This window comes from Xenopus laevis, chromosome 3S (assembly GCF_017654675.1).
Source record: "Xenopus laevis strain J_2021 chromosome 3S, Xenopus_laevis_v10.1, whole genome shotgun sequence".
Lineage (NCBI taxonomy): Eukaryota > Metazoa > Chordata > Amphibia > Anura > Pipidae > Xenopus > Xenopus laevis.
In genome coordinates, this window is record NC_054376.1 from 26,995,585 (window position 1) to 27,018,790 (window position 23,206).

At 41.8% G+C, this 23,206-nt stretch overlaps 1 protein-coding gene across 2 annotated transcripts; it reads left to right on the forward strand.

Moving 5' to 3' along the window:
- The first annotated feature begins 5,494 nt into the window (after positions 1–5,494).
- LOC108712737 (peptidyl-prolyl cis-trans isomerase) lies at positions 5,495–21,922 on the forward strand. Of its 2 annotated transcripts, none has more exons than XM_018255123.2 (5): positions 5,495–6,059; positions 16,130–16,160; positions 19,991–20,079; positions 20,583–20,755; positions 21,554–21,922. In XM_018255123.2, the coding sequence occupies exons 1-5, from the start codon at positions 5,991–5,993 to the stop codon at positions 21,702–21,704; spliced, it is 513 nt and encodes a 170-aa protein (XP_018110612.1). In that variant the 5' UTR covers positions 5,495–5,990; the 3' UTR covers positions 21,705–21,922. The 2 variants fall into 2 exon arrangements, with proteins under 2 accessions (XP_018110612.1, XP_041444062.1); XM_041588128.1 differs by lacking the exon at positions 5,495–6,059 and adding an exon at positions 12,494–13,379.
- Positions 21,923–23,206: the final 1,284 nt, after the last annotated feature.

Consider the following 23,206-nt stretch of genomic DNA (forward strand, 5'->3'; position numbering starts at 1 on the left):
TTTGGTGTCTTGTCTTTAAACCAATGAGGGGAATGGTGACTTTACCTAAGCAGGAGTGTTCTGACTGGTTTGTTACTGCTAAATATTTCTATGGGGGGGGCTGACTTTATAGTTCAGGCAATGTTTCCAAAGAAGTGACTAACAGTGGATTTCTGACTTTGGTAGCCACTAGCATTATCTTTTCAGGGCTACTGAACATTGGCTTACTGTCCCCAGACTGCTTGAATTTCAAATACATTTTTTTTATTTTTTTTTTTAACTGCCTTAAATTAGATTGGGGAAATTTATTAGAATTTAACTGTTTAAACCTGGACAAATATTACGGATCCAAAAACTGTAATCGCATTAGATTTGTTTTTCTCCGCAAATGTCAAATGGTACAAACCTCACCAAATTGACCCTTCACAGTAATTTGTCAGGTTTTAGGTGGCAAATCGTCAAATTTGAATTAAAAGGCCATAGTATGATGACTCTTAAACCAAATTCATTTTTTTTTTAACTCCATCTAATAGTGTGGATAATTTCCTAGTCTAATTTGAAAAGTTTTGACTAAATTAAGGGAATTTCAAATTTTCAATTCATCCCTAATAAAATCTGCCCCTATTGTTTACAACTAAAATTTTGTGATTAGTAACATGGTTGACATGTTGCGGAGCAATTGCACAATATGCTGTACTTCTGAACACCAATGACAAACTCCTTAATTGACATTTCTGTGCCAAGTGTAGCAAATCTAACTTGATGTGTAACTCAAGCTGCAATAATTTACAACTCAAAGGTTTAACTTTTGATAAAACTTACAATCTTGTGGTACTACAAACAGAGTAACTACCACTAAGTATACAGTAGCTGAGGCAGGAGGAAACCCTTTAGCAATGCTTTTATGCCCTATTTAAAAAGCATTCTTTTTGGATAAACTGCATTTAATCTGTGGGGTGGAATGTAAATACAGGATCCCATATCCAGAAACAAGTTATCAAAGCTCTGAATTGGGTAAATGTTTGCTGTAAGCAAGCTTCATAGATCTGCTTTTCTCTAATAAACTACCTTGTACTTGACGGTAACTAAACTGCATGGATTAATATTGGTAGCAAAATAATCCTATTGGGTGTTTGCATACTTGAGGGTATGGCAATCAAATTACTGGAAGATCCCTAGGCTCTAAGCCAGTGATCCCCAATCAGTAGCTTGTAAACAACATGCTCTCCAACCCCTTGGATGTTGCTCTCTGTGGCCTCAAAGCAGGAGTTTATATTTGTATTCCAGGCTTGGAGGCAAGTTTTGGTTGTATAAAAACAGATGTACTGCCAAACAGAGCCTCAATGTAGGTTGACGATATACATAGGGGCTACTAAATGGCCAATCACAACCTTTTTGTTTATTTTGGCATACCAGGAACATTTTTCTTGCTAATGTTGCTCCCCAACTTTACTTCTGAATGGGTAATGAGTTCTAAAGGTTGGGGATCCCTGCTCTAAGCATTCCATATAATGGACCTACACCGATGTAGCCAGGCAAATGTGCTGGCCAGGGGTATCTGTTGGAGATGAACATAAAATTTATACAATACAAGTTGTGTGCAAGTCAACAAAACTACAATCCTCCCAAACCCAGCATTGTCATTCTGCCCATCTGTCATCAGGAAAGCGTGGGGCCAATAAAAGTCTGGAGTTTAAGGTTGTGGGTGGGCTGAGTGGAAGGAAGATCTCAGCCCTATGGCCCAACGATTGGATCACAATGAAAATACAGGCAGTCTGATCAAGGACTACATCAACAAACCGACAGTCCTTGATCAATGGGATTTTTAAACCAGCCCGATCAACATCTGGTCTACTTTCAGCCAGATATCGACTGGGGAAGGAAAATTCTCACCACCGCACTCCTGTGTATCTACTCCTCTGCTTCCAGTGGTGCTGGGTCTCCGTGAACCCGGCCAGGTCCCTGTAGTCAAATGAAGTGAATTACGGATCCGCACACACTATCTTCAAGCAGATGGGGATTGACACCAGTTTATTGTGCAACCACAAAGATCCTTTGTGGTTGCACAATAAACTGGGGTCAATCCCCATCTGCTTGAAGATATAGTGTGTGCGGATCCGTAATTCACTTCAATCGACTGGGGAAGCACATCAGAAGGCCTCATAACACTAATCAATAAGATGCTGACTTAATCTCTTGGCACCTTATATCAGCCTGTTTATGGTCACCTTAAAAATCTGTTTAGCTGGATAGTCTTCTAGTACAGTGCTGTCTAACAGGTGGCCCACTTCCCCCCCCTTGTGTGGCCCCCCGCATGAAAGTCTTTCTGCTGTGACTGCTTCCCTTGTTTAAGCTTTAAAATGTATCTGTAGTGAAATTAACTGGTTCCTGCATTGTTTACGCCTCACATATGAGTGATATCCCTGCAGTGAGCACCAGCCATTTGGTTTTTGGTGTGCTGCTACAATTTGGGGCAGATTTATCAAAGGTCAAGGTGAATTTTTGAATGATTTTTTTTTTATTTTTGGGTACCTCGAATGCGATATTAATTCAATTCATACTATTCAATAAAAAACGGACCTATTTGACAAAAAAACTTCAACTTGATTTCGGTTGGTTTTTTTGAATTCGAATTTCAACGTTTTTTTCAATTCAACCCTTGATAAATATACCCCTTAATGTGGACTTGGTTTTGTGGTAACCTGGGTGTGGTTTAAAAACAGGGAGTGGCTAATGTCGGCTTCCATTTTTTTGCCCTCCACCATGTAGGCGCAGACCTGGCCAAAAGAAACATCTGTAGAGACCACAGAATTCTGCCCTTGGTCCCATTCTTTTTCATTTAGAAAAAATTGTGATTTGTGTACTCGGTGCAGAATTATTGGACATTATTATTTACAGACAGAATCATGTACTGTGTTTGGTTAGTATTTTATACCTCTTAATTGCACTTACAACAAACTTCACAGAGGACAAGCAGCCATTTTTGCTGTAAAATCCACAAATAGCACTCCCTGAACTGCATTATAAATTCCAGGGACCAAAAAAAAATGGTTACTTGCTGACCTGCTCCTGACTCCTGGCCTGGGAGCTGCACTGGGACATTTCATATTAAAAATCTGGAAACACAAGTGATGGGCTTTACAGGGTTGACAGTTGTCTGGGGGCAATTTATCTGGGAGGAGGTGGCTATCTCTCTCTGTCTCTCCCTCTCTCCCCCAGATGGGAAATCAGACCAGTACCTGGAACAACCTCAGCAACCCTCTATTCCCTCCCATGCTAAAAACGCATTTAACCATCATATACAGTGGTGTTCAGAATAAGAGCAGTGTGTTTAAAAAAAATTATTAAAAAATCCTTTTAGTTCCATACATGTAAATGCAGTGGGGACACTGCACATTCTATTCCAAATCAAAACATGGCGAATGTATCTTATTCTTTTACAGAAATTGAACAAAGGGGAATATTTGGCTATTCCATAAAATAGCGTCTGATAGTGATGTGTGGGCTGGCCTGATGCCCGTGGGTTTGGGCCAACCTCGCTGCACCATTTGCAGGTCGTTGGCTCGAGATCTTACACGTCTGACTTCTGGTTTTATAGATGCGTGCATGCCCTGCCCCTTTTGTGATGTCATCAGTAGGGCGGGTCGGGTGTGGGGCGAGTTTTTCTCGATCTGCACGTCACTAATGTACATTCTTCTTTACAAACTCAAACATTCACTGTATAAACTGAAAAATGTTGCTTTCCTTTGAATGACTGAACTAATATTTAGTTGGATAATCAGTGTTTCTGAGAACTGCTGCACATCTGAGTTGCATGGAGTCCACCAACTTCCAACAACCTGTTACATTCCACAATTCTTCTGGATCTTTTTCTTGCTTTTGCCTCAGAAACAGCTTTTTTGATGTCACCACAAGTTTTTTATTGGATTAAGGTCTGGGGATTGGGCTGGTCACTTTATAAAGTCAATCTTGCTGGTCTGGAACCAAGATGCTGCTGGTTTACTGGTGTGTTTGGGTCGTTGTCTTGTTGAAACCTCCATTTCAAGGGCATTTCCTCTATGGCATAAGACAACATGATCTCTTCAAGTATTTTGATGTATTGAAACTGATCCCTGGTATGTGATAAATAGACTCAACACCAGAGTATGAGAAACATCCCCATATCATGATGCTTCACTGTCTTCACTCTGTACCGTGACTTGAATTCAGTGTTTTGGGGTCGCCTGTGGCCCCTAGACCCCAAAAGAACAATCTTGTTTCATCAGTCCACAAAATGTTGCTCCATTTCTCTTTAGGCCAGTCAATGTGTTCTTTAGCAAATTGTAAGCTCTTCAGCACGTTTTTTTTTCAACAACTTTGCGGGAGCTTCTTGCCGATAGCTTGGCTTCACATAGTCGTCTTCTAATTGTAACAGTATCACAGGTAACTTTACACCTTCTTTCATTTTCCTGGAACTGATCATTGGCTGAGTCTGCCATTTTGGCTATTCTTCTATCCATTCCAATTGGACATATTTATTCCCTTCCTTTTTTTTTTTTTTTTTAAAACTTCAAATTTCATGTACAGTGGGACAGCCTGACCAACACCTGGGGACAGATACCATAGGGCCTAGTGAGCAGTGAGCTCAGCAGTGGCAGCCATGGCATACTTCCCAACTGTCAAATTTTTCGCTGGACAGTCCCGATTTTGACAGTTCAACCAGCAGTCCCGGATTGTTACTGAAATGTCCCAACTTTATCTTTGATCTCCTGCACTGAACAGTCGGAAAAAGATACAACATTTCTAAAACGTAATTGGCTTTTGGCAGAGATCCCAGAATATGTGGCAGGTGCACGCAGATACCTTTGTAACAATTGAAGATAAGCAAAGAAACAATTGTAACAATTTAAGATAAGCCAATCTCTTGGGGAAACTGGCTTGCAGCTTAAAGGGCAATTCACCTTCATTAGCAAAACTGTAATAACACATAAAAACCACAGAAATGTGTCCAAACTGTCATGACTTGCCCGATTTTGTGAAATGAACATGGTAGTTAAAGGAGAAGGAAAGGTTAAAACTAAGTAAGCCTCATCAGAAAGTTCCACCTAAACATACCAGTAAACCCTCAAAGTATTGCTGCTCTGAGTCCCCTGTCAAAAGAAACACAGCATTTCTTTCCTTCTATTGTGTACACATGGGCTTCTGTATCAGACTTCCTGCCTTCAGCTTAAACCTCATTGCCCTGGGCAAGAGCATGCTCAGTTTGCTCCTCCCCCCCTTCTCTACTGTAATCTGAGCCTAAAGCAGACAGGAAGTGATGTCACACCACATTAATACTGCAGCTCCTATCCTAAACAAACAGAGAGTTTCTAGAGCTTTTTACTCAGGTATGGTAAAACATTCTACAGAATAAATATAGCATTCTAGCTTGCACTATTGCAGCTAATCTATTGCCAATAAAATGCCTCCGTAGCTTTCCTTCTCCTTTAAGGGGAGTGGCCACAAAATGGGTGTGGTCAAACATGTTTGCAACGCTACATGCTGCAAATCTTTTTGTCCCTCTTTCTATTTCCAAAATGTTGGGAGGTATGCCATGGGCAGGGCCTCATAGCAAGCCACTCAATTTCATTTGTTATTTTTGGGTTTGCTTTGGACTTGGAGGGGCTTAACAGTAGCCGAGGTCATTTGTAATGAGTAATTTGCTTGATTCCATCAGGAGAACAATAAACGTTTCCCAGCTAGGAGATGTTACTGAAATAGCATTTTGTTCACTGTGCTCCCTCCCCACATTAATCACATAGCATTTGGTGCTACCCACAGTATATCCTAGAGGATTACAAGAGGAATATACTCAGCTGGTAATAAATATTCTTGCTTCCAGTGCTTTGGGCGAGGCTGCTGAGCCTCATCTGCTATCCCGGTGACTGACAGCCTAGGTATATATATATATATATATAGGTATATATATAAAGCAGGGGCTTCAACCATCCCCAGTACAGCGTCCCCCTCACTCTGCAAGCTGCAGCTCAGCCATGGAGAACAAACGCGTGTTTTTCGATATTTCTGCGAATGATAGTCCTCTTGGTCGGATAGTGATGGAGGTGAGTATTTGCCACTGAAATGCACCAATAATGGAGTGGTTTCTAAAGTGAATGTTACCCTTTAAAAAAAAAGAATGTAATTACCCCCCACCGTGGCATCGAACAGAGAAATCTTATTGGCTAATTAGTGTAGTGAGAGGCTATACAAGGAATTGCATAGCGGATACAATATTAATGGGGCGGTTTACCTTTAGCTTTTAATATGTTATCGAATGTTCAGTTCTAAGCAACTACAATATTTTTTTTGATATGTTTTTTTGTTTTATTACTAAATCACCCTAAACGATAACTCAAAGCTGAACAACCCCTTAAGGGGGGGTTTATTGACTTTTCATATGATGTAGAAAGTGATATTCTAAGACAGTTTGTAATTAGTTTTCATTTTTTATTATTTGTGTTTTTTGAGTAATTTTGCTGTTTACTCAACAGCTCTCCCGTTAACAATTTCAGCAATCTGGTTGCTAGGGTCCTAATTACCATAGAAACCATCCATTGATTTAAATCTGGAATGTGAATATGAGAGTCCTGAATAACATAGTAAAAGTTAACTCAATGGTGAACCACCCCTAATATTCCATTAGGGCTCTGAAAGCTGAGTGCTGAAATGTACAGAAGTGTTTGTTTAATATCAGTGGGTACTGGAGTTCTAAGTCCGACTGACCATCAGTTATATATCAGCTTGTACACAGAAGTTCCCCATGGAAATCTAAAAAGCAGCTTAAGAAGCAAGTAAAGGGGTTGTTTACCTTCGTGTTAACTTTCAATAGGACGTAGGAAGTGATATTCTGAGACAATTTGCAATTGGTCTTCATTTTTTGTGTGTGTGATTTTTTAAATCATCACACCCATTGTTCAGCAGCTCTTGAGTTCAGAATTTTAGCAGCTATCTGGTTACCCTAGCCACCGGGCAGTGGTTTGAATGAGAGAGAATGAAATTAAAGAATTAAAGGAGAACTAAACCCTAAAAATTAAAATGGCTAAAATTGCCACTTTTTAAATACTGAACTTATTGCACCAGCCTAAAGTTTCCGCTTCTCAATAGCAGCAATGATCCAGGACTTCAAACTTGTCACAGGGGGTCACCATCTTGGGCTCTGAGCAGCTGTTGAGAAGCTAAGCTTAGGGGTCGTCGCAAATTATCATGCAGAAAAATGAGGTTTGTCTGTAATAAAAGTCAATGCTACAGGACTGATTATTAAATTCTGATGCTAGTTGCAATGGTTTCTGTGCTGCCATTTAATAATTATCCATATTAATTATTAATCAGCCTCATACTGTGACATTTCTATTCTATGTGTACTGTATATTTTGAGGTTGTCCCTAAGCTCAGTAAGTGACAGCAGCACAGAGCATGTGCAGTGAATCAGCAGAAAAGAAGATGGGGAGCTACTGGGGCATCTTTGGAGACACAGATCTTTACTGCTAAAGGGATGTTGTTGCCTTGGGCTGGTACAGAAGCCTGAAACATAATGTACAACATTTCTGGCTACTTCTTTAGTTAAGCTTTAGTTCTCCTTTAAGATCACATGGTTATCCAAGGGCCTGCATGATGGCACGGCTCAGGCTTATGCTGTGATATGCAGAGTGTGCAGAGTCGATGATGTGACAAATCCAGGGCCGCACTCCAGTTTTGGAGCAAAGCTAACAGGATAAATATCCCCCTTTCTTCATGCAAGTGTTTGGGTGGGTGAGCGGCCAGCTGATAAAACAGAAGACTTACTCTCCAAATCGTATTAAGCCCGCTGAGTCGTGCTGGAGCCTGTGCTATCTCCAGTTTAGGCGTTATACAGTCACTGTCCCCAACTACACACACTCCTTTCATGGGCCCATCACCTGCCCTGACCCTTCCAGCTCCACATTTTGGCACCTTGCTTGTGCTTATGGGGGAAACTCACTAAAACCAGAAGGCGAATCCAAAGCACATGGAAACCAATCAGCAATTAGCTTTTATCAGTGTGTAGTGGGCAGAGGAGTAATTACAAGATACTGCCCACAGAATTTTGGCAACCTTTTGTTAACACAGTGCTACTGAACTACACCTTCCAGTGAGGCCTGAGTACCCCTAGTGCTTCACCAAAGATCATTTAGTTCCAAAATGATTTGCTAGAGCAGGGGTCCAAATGCTTGTTTCTTATTCTTATCTCTTTATTCGTCTATAAACCTTTTATCTGTAATGCCTGAGAAATACATGACAGCACCCTGCAAAGAGGAGACAGTCCTGTGTCCCAGACAGAGCCACAAATGGCCATGCAGGAGCTAATGTTTCATAGTTCAAATAGTCCATTGCATATTTCAGTTAAAGGAATGCTGGGGGGTGGATGGATTCCAGACACCTGTAATCCCTGCTCATGGCTTTGTAGCTGCCGCCTCAGTTAGGGATACTGTGGGAGATAATCGCTTAGATGCTTAGACGGTACCTTGTATTGAAAAAAAGTCATGTTTGCTGCCCTGCGAAATCTGACCAATCCAATCTCTGGTTACATGCATGCCTTCTCTCTATACTTCACTCACATGCCAACATCTAATGCTCCTAAGCTTGCTCGTGAGATCTAGTGCATCATATTCCATCACAAGAAGGAGCAGAGCCAGAGTTAGAGAGAGGGCAGAGGGGGTTAAAATGTTGACGGTTGGGGGAGCCCATCTAAGTCCCATCAGGACTGTGGGTTGAGCTGTCAAAATCGGGGCTGTCCCATGAAAAACAGGACAGTTGGGAGGTATGTAGAAGGACCAGACGGACCCTGACTGATCAGCAATTTCATATTTACATATTATGATGTGTATAAAACGGCAGGATAATACATCACATATCACTAGCCTTTGACGTGTAAAAAAAAGTGTGTTTTTCCTTAAAGTGACTTCAGTCGGAAACAATGCAAAATAACGATGTAAAATCTGGCAGTCGCATGGCGTAAAATTACACACACACCTTGATAAACTCGCAATTTATTTTACACAACTTTGTACACCATTTTTTTCTGGCAAATGTATAATAAATATGCCCCTATGTATGTAGGGTTGCCACCCGGCCGATATTTTACCGGGCTAGCCGGTAAAACACCTGCCAAAGCCGGGGCCGGTATTGCAAATTTACCGGCAATGTAGCTGCCGGTAAATTTGTAATACTCCGAACAAAAGCCCTCGGCCCGCCCCAATCCGCTCAAATTTTACCTTTCTGGTGCCTTCTGTCCAATCGTGTGTTGTGGCTTTGCCCCTTTATGACACAACACGCCCTTTCTACGTCACAGCCCGCCCCTTTGTTCCCGCCCCCACCACCAGCCGATGGAAATTTTATTGAAAGGTGGCAACCCTATATTTATGTGAAAGGGATTATGTGTTTTGGGGAGCTATGATAGGCGCATTAACTTCTAACTGCAATGCTCAACCTACTGTATTGTCTTAGGGGCGAGTAAATGCTAGAACTACTTGTGGATTGGCTGGCATGGGTTACTATTTAGAATCCAGACATCTCTAGTTGTATGAATTTTCCCTTAGTATCTGCCTGTATGGGTACAACACAATATCATTACCCATGGTGCCCCCCACGTTCAGCCTCTTTAATCCCACCCTACTGTTCCAGTAGAAGACAAACAACCCACCTGCCTGATGGCCAAAATTATCCTCAAGGGGGTATAAAAATTCCTATTTGACCCCACAACTGACAAGTGGATCCATCTGGGATTAATCTAGAAGAACTGCATTAAATAATCAAGTAAAAATGCATTTTCTTTCTAGAAAGGCATTCAACTATTTAATTACCCAGCCAGTCCCCAGTGAATGTGTTTGGGCCCAACACACACACACTATATTATATTATTCCACCAGCCCTGCCCCTCCGACAACACCAAGGACACAGGTAAGTGTTTATACTTATAATCCCCAGTCCAGTAACCCATAGCAACCAATCAGCCATTATCTTTGATCAATCTATTGGAGACGGAAAATCATATCTGATTGGCATAGGTTACAGTCACATTTGCACCCTATTTATTATTTGCAGTTTTTAAGTTATTTAGCTTTTTATTCTGCAGCTCTCCAGTTTGAAATTTCAGCAGTCCAGTTGCTAGGGTCCAAATTACCCTAGCAACCATGCATTTTATGAATAAGAGACTGGAATCTCAATAGGAGAGGCTTGAATAGAAAGATGAGTAATAAAAAGTACCGTATAGACTCGAGTATAAGCCGAGTTTTTCAGCCCCCAAAATATGCTGAAAAACTCTACCTCGGCTTATACTCAGGTCAAGCGCAAAAACGGTCGCCGGCGTCTAAGAATAGTTGCCGGCGTCTAAAAATTGGCACCTCCAATGGGAGCAGAAAACCTCAATTTTTTGATTGAAACTTACCAGAAGCTGCTGCATTCTCACCCTTGGCTTATACTCGAGTCAATAAACTTTCCCAGTTTTTGGAGGTAAAATTAGGTACCTCGGCTTATACTCGGGATGGCTTATACTCGAGTATATACGGTAGCAATAATAATAAATGTGTAGCCTTAGGGCAGAGAAAAAAGGCGGAGATTCAGGGAGATTTAGTTGCCCGGCGACAAACATCTTCTTCGGGAGACTAATCTCCCCGAACTGCCTTCCCGCTGGCTAGAATGTAAATTGCCGCGGGATGGCACTCGGAGCGCTTCGTTTTCCGAAGTCACCCAAAGTTGTGTCTCTGCCCTTACAGAGCATTTGTTTTTAAGATGGGGTCAGTGACGCCCAATTAGTGATGGGTGAAACTTTTTAATTTTGCAACTAGCAGCAAATTGATGCGCAACAATTTTTTTTCACCAATTATACTCTATGGGCGTAATTTTCGTGGTTAAACTTGGTGACAAATTTCATTCATCACTACCCCAATGAAAGCTGGAAAGATTCAAAAGCAGCAAGCAAAAAAATCAAAAACTAAAAAAGGAAAAATGAAGGCCAATTGAAAAGTTGCTTAGAATGAGCCATTCTATATTCATACCAAAAGTTACAGCAACTTAAAGGTGAACCATCCCTTTAAAGGAACAGTAACACCAAAAAATGAAAGTGTGTTCAGTAATAAAAATATAGAGTACTGTTGCCCTGTACTTTTACAACTGGTGTGTTTGCTTCAGAAACTCTACTCTAGTTTATACTATAGTTTATATTCAAAGCTGGAAAAGGAGAAAAGGCACAGAATACACAGCAGATAACAGGTAAGCTCTGTAGTATACAATGGGATTCTTCAGAATTTATCAGTTATCTACTGTGTATCCTGTGCTTGAATGGCTGCCCCCATGGCTACACAGCAGCTTATTTATATAAACTATAATAGAGTTTTTGAAGCAAACACACCAGTTTTACCAATTCAGGGCAACACTGCATTATATTGTCATTCCACACTTTTTATTTTTTGGTGTTACTGTTCCTTTAAAAATACTGGCCGCATCGGGGGCAATTTTCCTGTTTTTTGTTACAGGGGTTAATCCTTCTTTGTTGTGTTGGGTGAGATTAAAAATAAACATTCCACAGATGAGTCATGTGTGTTAACTATTTAGTGACTGCACCTTAGGGTCTGGCACAGCTGCCTGTTTTTCTGGTGCTGAATGAAGCTTGTGGAGTGGCATGTGTGGCCTATTTATCTGTCACCGGCAGATTGGCACAGAACATCCGATTTTGGCTCCTGGGGCCATCCATTGGGATACTTGGGGGTCTCTTTGTATAAAACAGGGGTTTTCTAGCCTGTGGGCCTTCAGCTGTTTCTGTACAACAGCTGGTAGATGTAGCTAAACAACAGCTGGCGACTGCAGTATGGACTAACCTGGTATAAAGTTTCAGTTAAATCTGCTTACTAGATGCCCACTGCCATAGCCATGGACCCTTCCCAGATGGCAGTCTCAAAGCCTTGTATATACAGCTGCCAGAGTGTGGGGTTCCCTCAGCATGTGTGTGTTTTGCACCCCTGTGTGTGTTGTACCCCTGTGTGTGTGTCTTGTACCCCTGTGTGTATGTGTCTTGCACCCCCGTGTGTGTGTCTTGCACCCCTGTGTGTCTTGCACCCATGTGTGTGTGTTTTGCACCCTGTGTGTGTATCTTATACCCCCTGTGTGTGTGTGTGTGGTGTCCCCCTGTGTGTGTGTCTTGCATCCCTGTGTGTGTCTTTTGCACCCCTGTGTGTGTCTTGCATCCCTGTGTGTATGTCTTGCACCCCTGTGTGTGTGTCTTGCACCCCTGTGTGTGTGTGTGTCTTGCACCCCTGTGTGTGTGTCTTGCATCCCTGTGTCTTGCACCCCTGTGTGTGTTTTTTTGCACCCTGTGTGTCTGTGTGTCTTGCACCCCTGTGTGTGTATGTCTTGCACCCCTGTTTGTGTGTCTTGCAACCCTGTGTGTGTGTGTCTTGCACCCCTGTGTGTATGTCTTGCACCCCTGTGTGTGTATCCTGTACCCCCTGTGTGTGTGTTGTACTCCCTGTATGTGTGTGTGTGTCTTGCACCCCTGTGTGTGTGTGTCTTGATGAGTAAATGTGGTTTGTGATGCTGAGGTGCCAGGCTGTGAATTCTGCAGAGAGGAAGCTCCTGTGCGTGGGAGAAGGACGCAGAACCATGGGTGCACCTTCATTGTCAATGACATACCAATAGCCTCTCATGCAGTCACATATATAGTATATTACCATGGATACCCCCCCCCTGGCAATAAATTAGGTGCTCGTTACACTGGATATTGAGTCTGGATAGTGAAATAAGAGATTATTATGGCAAGGAAGCTGCAGTCGGTATCAGTGTGCAATCAGACACCGTGCATCTCGTTGTGTCATTAGCATATCAAGTAGGTGATGCTCAATTATTCCCCCTGCAGGTGGGTATCACTGAGGGAAATGATGAATTCATGTGCTGAATCATATGGCAGTCAGGTGCTGGAGGAGAATAATCACATGCAAAATAGTAATAAGGCACTCAGGGCATTGAGAGAGGCAGGTGGCACAGGAATTCAGGCAGAGAAATGAATTTATGCCATGCTGACTGGCAGGAGCTGAGACAGAGAGATGTAAGCAGAATGAGCAAATGGAATCTGAAACAATGGAATAAAGAATAGAAAAGTTGGTAGAGCTTGTTATATTGGCATTCTGCTGTAAATATGGCCAGCAATTACAGAATAAGGAGCTATAAAGGGGAAAAATGAGCTAATGGAAGATGTGCTGCAGTCAGGAGTCTATAGAGAAAATAAGGAGCCAGGGGAACTACTGCAAGAAAGAAACTGGAGCTGAGTGGGGGAAGCACTGCAGAGGGAGCGAGGAGCTGAGCAGGTGGGGCACTGCAGTTAGGAAGCTATAGAGAGAACAAGTAGCTGAGTGCGACACATTGCGGAAAGAAAGGTACAGAGAGTATAAGGAACAAGTGAATCTGTAGAGAGAATAAGGAGCAAAGCAGGTGGGGCACTGCAGCAAAGAAGCTATAGAGGGAATATGGGGCTGAGGAAATGGGGCACTGCAGAAAGGGAGCTAGAGGGAATAAGGAGCTTAGTGGGGGAATCACTGCAGTAATAGAGCTAAAGAGAATACAGAGCTGAGTGGGAGGACACTGCAATAAGGAAGCTATAAAGGGAATAAGGAGCAGAGTGGAGGAGACACAGCAAGGAAGATACAGAGGGTATAATGAGCTGAGCAGGCAGGGCACTGCAGTAAAGAGGCTTTAGATGTAAAGACGTTAAAGAGGGAATAAGGAGCTGAATTGTGAGGAAGACAGCAGTAAAGATGCAATGGAGGGAGTAAAGAACAGGTGGGGCATTGCAGCATGAAAGCTATAGAGAGAATGAGTAGCTGAGAGTGGGGGGGGGGGCACTTCAGCATGATAGATACAGAAAGAATAATGAACGGAGTGGGATGACACTGCAGTAAGGAAGCTATAGCAAGAATAAGGAGCTGAGTGTGGGAAGCTATAAAGAAAATAAGGAGCTGAGTGGGGGCACTACAACAAGGAAGATACAGAGGGAATAAGGAGCTGAGTTGAGGACACTGCAATAAGGACGCAATAGAGAGAGAATAAGGAGCTGAGTGTGGGAAGCTATAAAGAAAATAAGGAGCTGAGTGGGGGACACTACATCAAGGACAAAAGAGGGTATAAGGAGCTGAACATATGGGGCACTGCAGTGAGGGAATTAAAGATCTGTAGAGGCTAAAAAAGGTTTTTTTTATTTGCCTTCCTCTGAATCAACTAGCAGGCAGGTTATATATAGATTTAAAAGGTTGAACTTGATGGACGTGTGTCTATTTTCAACCTAACTTACTATGTTACTGTGTAAAAGATTTGGGTAAAAGACGCAGAGCTTGTAAAAATGTGACAATTCAGGCAGCACTGAGAGACATCAGAACAAGCTGTGAAAGGGACAGTTACCACTGCCAGCTAGATCTCTCAAACTAGTAGAGATCACTGGGCAATATATTTTCAGGTCTGATCTATCCAACCATATTTGGAATGATCGGAATCATTTTTATGTTGCAACAACTACTGTATTGTGCATGTCAGTGCATTGCAAGCTGGAAGCGAAGTTGTCGTGCATTCTAGTGGATAAGCTCCTGTTCAATGGTCAGCAACAGGGAGCTGAAATGAAGCTCCACTCTAGGTTTTACAATTTAGAATGTTTTATGGCTCTCTGGGTAGCCTCCATATTGGCCATACACAAGGGTAACTCTCCCTAGTTTGGCCTTTTGATTTGAACTGGCCATTTATGGACATATGATATAAGTATTAACCTGAGGGGCTCCACCAATTACTGTGCTTTGTTTTTATGGGAAAGAATATTTTAACATGAGTGAATAAGATCTGTATTACATCTCATGGTTCTGGTGCTTGTAATCAATTACTATGCTAAGATTATCAAGAGGTTGTAGTTCAACTGCAGTGTTGTTTTAGAGTTGTGATTGGGGCTAGTATTCCCTCACTGAACTGCAGTCCTTATATTTGATGGGAGTTGCAGTTCATTTTTTAGCTTGTCTAAAATGCTTGCCTCCATGCTTGCCGTACACAAGGGTAGCTCTCCCTAGTTTGACTGACAGTTTTTCATGAGTTCATAGAGACAGTTGGGATCAGCTGCTCAGTTATAGGGATCATTTATAAACACTGGGCAAAGTTGCACCTGGGCAGTAACTCATAGAAACCAGTTATTGGCTTTTTTTCAGCTAGTTACAGGTTGAACAGTGAATGCAGTTATCTGATTGGTTGGCAGGGGTTACTGCCTGGGTGCAAATTTGCGCAGTGTTTATAAATGACCCCCTAAGTCTCCCTAAGGAATGCTCCTAAATGCAATCAGTGAAACCAGAATTCCCATGTAAGTACTGAACATTAAGATGTACCTCATATGCATCTTTATATATATAAAGAAATCTGATTTATTTTCAGTTGCAGCAGTGCAGTTGCCTATAACAAATGATCTGACCTCTGCTTCTATTCCCTAACGGTTTAAAATGAACGGTTGCTTTATTGCTATGGGAAAACGCTCTGGTGCAGTTTAACACTCAGGGAGTTTGTGCACCAAGGTACTAACAGGCAGTAGGGATGGGCGAATTTGAACCGTTTTGTTTCGCCAAAAATTCTCCACTGCCGAAATGTCGCGACGCCCATTAAAGTCTATGGGCGTCAAAAAAATGTTGTTGCGCTGCAAATTTTTTTTTGACGCGCAACGCCATACAAGTCTATGGGCATAATTTCTGCGGCGAAAAAATTCGCCCATCCTTAAGTCAGGCAGTAGGGGAGTTGAACCAATGAGTTGGCTGGGGGCAGGAGGAAGCAGAAGATGTGTTGCAGTGGAACTATAACAAACAAGGGAAAATTGTGCTCACCACTATTTTTTAAAACCATTAGGCGGGGGTGCAATGAGGGTGTGACCACAAAATACATATAGACAAATACAAGATTCCTCTGCACTCAACCCATTATCAATATATTTAAGACAGAAACATTTTGTGCATACTACTACTGAAAAATGCCTTACCCTTTAAACAAAACAGGGATTGTTTGTCCATATATTGCAATATACTGTATTTAAGCTGGCCAACTACTGGCCAATGTGTTGCAGTGGAAGTGGATAATGTACTCATTGTATTCCCATTCTCTGTCCTTATTTCAGCTCCGGTTTGATGTGGTGCCCAAGACTGCAGGTATGGAGGGGCTTCAGCTCACTGGCAATTGTCTATTCCTACCCTAGAAGCTGCATCTCCATTCTTCTCACTGTGTATCCCCTCTGCCTCTTCACATCACCCTTACCTAACAGCATTACATACCTTTTCTAACCATCTACTTGACTGACACTAGAGTTCTGCATCAGGTCAGGTTCCCGTGGAATAGTGGTTGGGTTTCGGGCAGAAAGTCCTCAATTCCCTGACCATAGTGGCAGTCCATGGGTAACCTGCCTGGGTACCTGGTCCCTCACACCTATTCCCTGAGCAATTTTTTCTGTCTTACCCACATCACCATGGACAGGAATTGATTTTACTCCAAAGCCTGATTAGATGGGTAAAAAATTGCCATAAACTCAGGGGGTGGGAGGTTTTACAGGTCCTGGGTTGGAAGATAAGTTAACTATTCACGGGTCGGGTAGTGGTCTAGGTGCTGCTGTCATTTACTGAGCTTAGGGACCCACTCACAATATACAGTACACATAGAATAGAAATGTCACAATATAAGGCTGATTAGTAATTAATACAGATAATTACTACATGACAGCTCAGAAACCAGTGCAACTAGTATCCAAACTTAATAATTAGCCTTGTAGCATCAGCTTTTATTTCAAGCCAACCTCATTTTCTGCTTGATAATTAGTGACAACCCCTAAGCTTAGCTTCTCAACAGCTGCTCAGAGCCCACTGAGCATGTGACCAAGATGGCGACCCCCTGTGACAAGTTTGAAGTCCTGGATCATTGCTGCTATTGACAAGCTGAAACTAGACTGGTGCAATAAGTGCAGTATATAAAATATGGCATTTTTGATCATATTTATCTTTAGGCTTTAGTTCTCCTTTAAACTTCCTTTTGAAGATGCTTTGCACAAACTTATATTGAAATTGCTTATTACCAGTAACGTAACTAGTGGGGGGCGGGCCCTGGTGTGGGAAGTGCAGCCGTCTCCCCCTCCGTACACAATTTTCACTGCAGCTTCAAGCGGTGAGCGAGCTTCCGGGTGGCCCTGAGGGGGTGCGGGCCCTGGTCCAATCGCACCCCCTACTCCCCCGGTAGTTACGCCACTGCTTATTACTATAGACCCCACTGGTTCCACTGCACTTTTTTAGCTACAGCCACATGGTCTGCTTCTCCTGTGGTTTCACACCTAGGCAAAACACTAGCAACTTGTGTTATTATATGAAAATTTGCCACAATTGTGCACTGTGTGTGACGTGCTCATGACTAAGGCACGTTTGCCCTCCTATAAAAGCTCCCAGCCTTTGTTTGACGAGCAGGGTACAGCATAGTGTAGGGTAAATACAATCTGGTTATTTTGCCGGATGCAGCATGTATGGGCATCACTATTGTTACATGGTGGTACTGATGTAGTGCAGGTTATTTATATGCACAGTTCCTTGGGATGTTGTACAGCTTTGATGTTTTATAGCCCAGACTGCCTGGTATCCTTATTACACCCAAATTATCTTGACGCCCCAAGCAATTAAGCTAGTTATGATGCATAATGAATACAATAATGTAGCTTCCTTATCGTTGATGTCCTCTCTTTTGTCTTTTTACTCCTGTATATTATTTATAGCCAGCCATATTTCCTATGTCACAGCCCTTGTCAGATTAGAAATAATAGCACATACAGAATCTTCATACACACACACACCTCATACCATGTCCTGTGTCAGCCACTGTACTTGGCCTTCTGTACTACTACAGGGTAAGCACTGGTTCCTCTATTATATAGGCACAGAAAATATATAATTAGGTGGACCACCCACTTTCTTAACTTGCTGAAAACTTTTTGGGTGGATGGGTCTTTGCATTAAATTCTTTTCTTTCATTGTTGGCCTCCCTGATTGTTGCTTCACAACACTCCTAATATTTATTGGTCCTGAATAAATTTGTTGTTTCCTTTTTTGTACATCACAGTTAAACCACATGTAATTATGTTGTATTTCCTCTCAGATGAAATACATTGAGAATAGTAATAAAGCAGGGGCTCTCTATCATGTGACTTGTTTCAGCCATACCATTGACACCCTTATGCTCATCCAGTGCCATTGACTCCTCGTTTTACTTGCCAGGATTATTGCAGTTAGTAAGCCTACATTTAATACTGCTACAGCGAGCGCAATAACATTTATGTTTTCACTTGGTCTTCATTGTTTACAGCCTCAATTGGCTGTTGGGTCAGCGATGTTGGACACCGAAAAAACAGACTGATTGTGCAGCTTCACTTTTACTACTATTCCTAGGTTTTTTTATGTTTTTCTTTTTAAACCCTCTACTATTCATCTTCTGTCCGGATTCCAAAACTGCTGCCTAGTTGCTAGGGTTGTTACCCACCTAGCAACTAGATAACCAGCTTGAGAGCTAAAAAAATCAGACATTTACATTTTCTAAGAATTTTGCTCTCTACACCACACCATCAATTCATTTAAAGGGGGAAAGTCCCTTAAATGTTCTCTCTAAATGTAAATTGTCATTGCTCTATACAGTTCAAATACCTTGTACATATATATAATAAAGCAGGACCAGTGCCAGTTCTGTAATGATTTGCGCACAAATATTTTTGGGTAAGGGATCCAATGCGGCCATTAATGTATAGGTGCCTCCTTAAAGGGGTTGTTAACCTTCAATATGATATAGAGAATGACATTCTGAGACAATTTGCAATGTTTTATTATTTGTGGTTTTTGAGTTATTCAGCTTTTTATTCACAGCTCTCCAGTTTGCAATTTCAGCAATCTGGTGGCTAGGGTCCAAATTACCCTGGCTACCATTGCTTTGAATAAAAGACTGGAATATGAATAGGAGAGGACCTGAATAGAAATATGAGTGATCAAAAGCAATAACAATACATTTGAAGCCTTACAGAGCATTTGTTTTAGATGGGGTCAGAGACCCCCATTTAAAAGCTGGAAAGAGTCAAAAGAAAAATGCAAATAATTAAAAAACGATAAAAAATAAATAACGAAGACCAATTGAAAAGTTGCTTAAAACTGGCCATTCTAATACTCTTCTGAAAACTTTTGGAATAGCTATTTTTTTTTACTTTTCAAGGTATTAGAAACTGTTACACTGCTAATACAATGTATATAACACAACAGTGCCATCTGCTGTTCATTTTGTTCATGTAGGTAGAAAAGAAAAAGCAAATTCTCAAATTCTCAGACGACTCTTCTTTGCTCATTAACTTCATTTTCGAGCAATATCAGTTCTACCATCTGTGTCCAGTTAATTGAAATGAACAGCTTATTATAAGGTGCTTATTATGTTTTGGGTAGCCGGTGATGAGTAGAGTATAACAGTGCTTTATTAGCAGGCTCTCATGCAGCCATTACACAACAGTAACTTTCACTTTTAAGCTGACAAGAAGTATGCACAGTATAAGTCTGGGCACAGTGACATTTACAGGCCATTTGTATAAACACCACATATTCCCTCTATAGTAGGAAAGCATTTGGACAACTATAATAAACAGCAACAATTAAACAGTATGCATTTTAAAACAATATTATACATTATTCACATCACAAAGTCCTTGGTCCATGCAGGTAGTTTTCTGATTCTCTCAGTACACCGTATAGGTTCACTTTCTTCACGCCTAATGCAGTTGACATCAGGAGTTGTATAAACACCACAGTGCTGTTGCTTCAAATGAATTAAACTAGCAGTAAAAAAACTGATAATATCCATCAATCTAAAAAAATATATCAAATTTCTTAAGTGCAATTTATGCATTTCCTTTAACTACTCGCCTTTCACTCAGTGACTTCTTTCTACTTATTCCTCCTCCCTTTTCTTCTCCTGATAGAGAACTTCCTTAAACTATGCACAGGGGAGTGCGGCTATGGTTACAAAGGCTGCACTTTCCACCGCATCATCAGCAACTTCATGTGCCAGGTAAGAGGACGGAGCTACTTCTGGGACAAGTCTGTGCTGGACATTTTCAGTATTGAAGTGAGGCTGTCTCGCTGACTGTGACTGTAGTGACAAGAAACATTACCAGTGATCCAAGAGAACCCGTGTATATGTTCCTGCCATCCCTCCAACCCCTTGGGGGGTGGTCCAAACCAAGCACATAGTTGGGTAGTTGGGGGGGCTGTTCAGGCAATAAAAAAGGGTAGTAAGAAGTTGCTGGCCTTTGCATAGCAGAAATGCTCTGAATCACTCCTGCTTCATCATCCTACTCAACCAACCCTCTCTCCATGGTCCCTTTGTAAAAGCTTAATGCATTATTCATGCTAGAAGCTATTTACATCCCTATTTCCCTCAAGGAGGAACGTATCGTCTTCCTCCTCCACACTCTTTGGGTAATTAATCTTTATCATAGTGTTTATTGCAATAATCTCTTGCATCTCTATCAAACTCTGCCATGTCTCATTATTGTCCTTACCTCTCCACAGGGAGGTGACTTCACAAACCACAATGGTACTGGGGGCAAGTCCATCTATGGTGGCAAATTTGAGGATGAAAACTTCATTCTGAAGCACAGTACACCAGGTGTCCTCTCCATGGCCAATGCAGGGCCAAACTGCAATGGCTCCCAGTTCTTCATCTCAACCATCAAAGCTGAATGGTAAATGTCAGTTATTAATGCAGGGACAAAGGGAGTCTGGTTGGATTTGTTTTGGGTTAAGGGAGGCAAAGGATAACTATAAGCACTGTGGTATACATGTAATTTTAAATATTAAAGGAGAAGGAAAGACTAAAATTAAGTAAGCTTTATCAGAAAGGTCTATATAAATACACCAGTAAACCCTCAGTAATGCTGCTCTGAGTCCTCTGTCAAAAGAAACACGGCATTTCTTTCCTTTTATTGTGTACACATGGGCTTCTGTATCAGACTTCCTGTTTTCAGCATAAACCTCCAGGGCAGGGCTTGAGCATGCTCAGTTTTCTCCTCTCTCCCTCCCTCCTCCCATCCCTGCTGTAATCTGAGCTCAGAGCTATAAGTGAGCAGGGAGTGATGTCACACCAAGCTTATATGGCAGCGTCTATCCTAAACAAACAGAGACAGTGTCTAGAGCTGTTTACTCAGGTATGGTAAAGCATTCTGCAGAATAAATATAGCATTCTAGCTTGCACTATTGTGGCTAATCTGTTGGCAATAAACCGTCTTGGAGCTTTCCTTCTCCTTTAAGGTGCATTCATGAAAAATAGTGGCGCACAAAACTACCTTGCTTTCCTGTTCTCACTTTCCATACTGGCAATGAAGGGGGGGGGACCTCTTCTTTTGGCTGTAGTTAAAGGGTTCCCCTATTCTTTCCAATGAAGGGTGTGTTGACCTATGCTGTCCCAGTCAGAAGACTACCTATGCCATATGCCTATAACTTTATGCACTTTTCAGTGTTTTACTCTTTCTCCCCCGTGTCAGGCTGAATGGAAAGCACGTGGTCTTTGGTCATGTAGTTGAGGGGATGGAAGTCGTCAAGAAGATGGAAAGTTATGGATCGAACAGTGGCAAAACCAGCAAGAAGATACTTATCTCTGACTGCGGGGTCCTTCAAGATACACCCTCTGTGTGACCCTAAAAAGGAAAAGAGTATGACCCATAGTATTGTACCTTCCCACTCTTTTGATCTGAGGTCCCAAAAGATAAAGATAAAACTTAACTTTTACTAATAACCAACTAAAAATGATATGAAGCGAAAAAAGTGTATATTAATATGTTTAAAAGCAAGGTTAGGTACGGAAGCTGAATAGACACGAGGTCAGCAGCTAATAAACGGTTATCATAAATTGAGATAGTTGTATGGGTTTGTATTCACAGTGTTAACTGTTTCCCCACTATATTGTCAATTGCAGCAAAGTACTGGTGACCCATGGTATATGGGCGGACCGGATGGACCGAACGGTATTGCGGGTCAGTGTATGACCTTTGTGTATAATTGGGCCAAAATATGGCAACACACACTTATGCCTGTAAGATAGCTATACATAGATATATGAACACATGGGAATGATTGACATAATAACAACTCGGGTAAGGTTGTAACGAGGAGGGATTAGCGAACCCAGTCTTCAATACCCTCTCAGATCGTCCATCGTAACCATACCCTATGGCGCAACTGTAGGAGAGTGTCGGCGTGACCAGAGGGGGAGCGACCCACCGGTATCAAGTACGCTAACCGTTTCCTCCCGCACCACCCCTCCTTTGAAGTTAAACAAGAGAGCTGTATATAGGTATCCGACTGGTGGGATACTGTTGGCGTGATAAGAGGAGGAGCGACCTGCCGGTACTAATTGCGCTACCCGTTTCCTTCCCACACCACCCTTCCTTTAGAGTTGGACAGAGGAACTGGTCACAAGTATCCGACTAGCGGAATACATTAAGCCCATATCAGTATAGCGTAGTTTCCCGAGCCACCCTTCCGCCCATTCACCAGTAACAGCTAATTCACCGTCCCTGCCTAACAGTTTAAAAAAATCGTTATTAGAAGCGCCTGACGCGCGTTTCGCTCGCCAACCTGCGAGCTTTGTCAAAGGCTATTTTTGGCGCTCAAAAGGTGCAGGTTTAAATAGAGAGGCAAATGCCTCTCAAAATTTGAATTGGCCAATCATGACATTGAGGGCAGAGCACTGTCCCATGCAGTGCAGCGGCCCTATGCTTCTCCAAAGCAAACTGCTGGATATGTCAAATGGCAACAATAATTAGAGACAAATTCGTAGTGACAGTAAAGTATCAAACTAGGGAATTTTGCTATTGAATCTGCAACATTTGATGGAATGGCTACTGACATGTTACATAAAGCAACATCATACATAACGAATACACTTGTTCCTGTATTGGATAATATGGAATTAAAGATATGGCAATCACAAAGTGAAAATCATCAAATAAAGATATTCATGGTAATGCTCTCATTGAGACCATGCGGGCTTAAAGTATTCATTAAGAAAATTAATTCACTTTCTTTGGAGAGAAGTAATGTCTCCAAATCACCACCCCTAATCCCCAGATTAATATTAAATAGACCAGCAGCATGTAGTCCTTTACTTGAACTGTTATGATTTTCCATGAAGTGCC

Bases quoted from the DNA above. Each gene is read 5' to 3' on its own strand.
- LOC108712737 (XM_018255123.2), top strand. From the start codon at position 5,991: ATGGAGAACAAACGCGTGTTTTTCGATATTTCTGCGAATGATAGTCCT. The intron at 16,161-19,990 runs GTATGGAGGGGC...TTCTCCTGATAG, and splicing joins TGTGGTGCCCAAGACTGCAG to AGAACTTCCTTAAACTATGC. The intron at 20,756-21,553 runs GTAAATGTCAGT...CCCCCGTGTCAG, and splicing joins TCAACCATCAAAGCTGAATG to GCTGAATGGAAAGCACGTGG.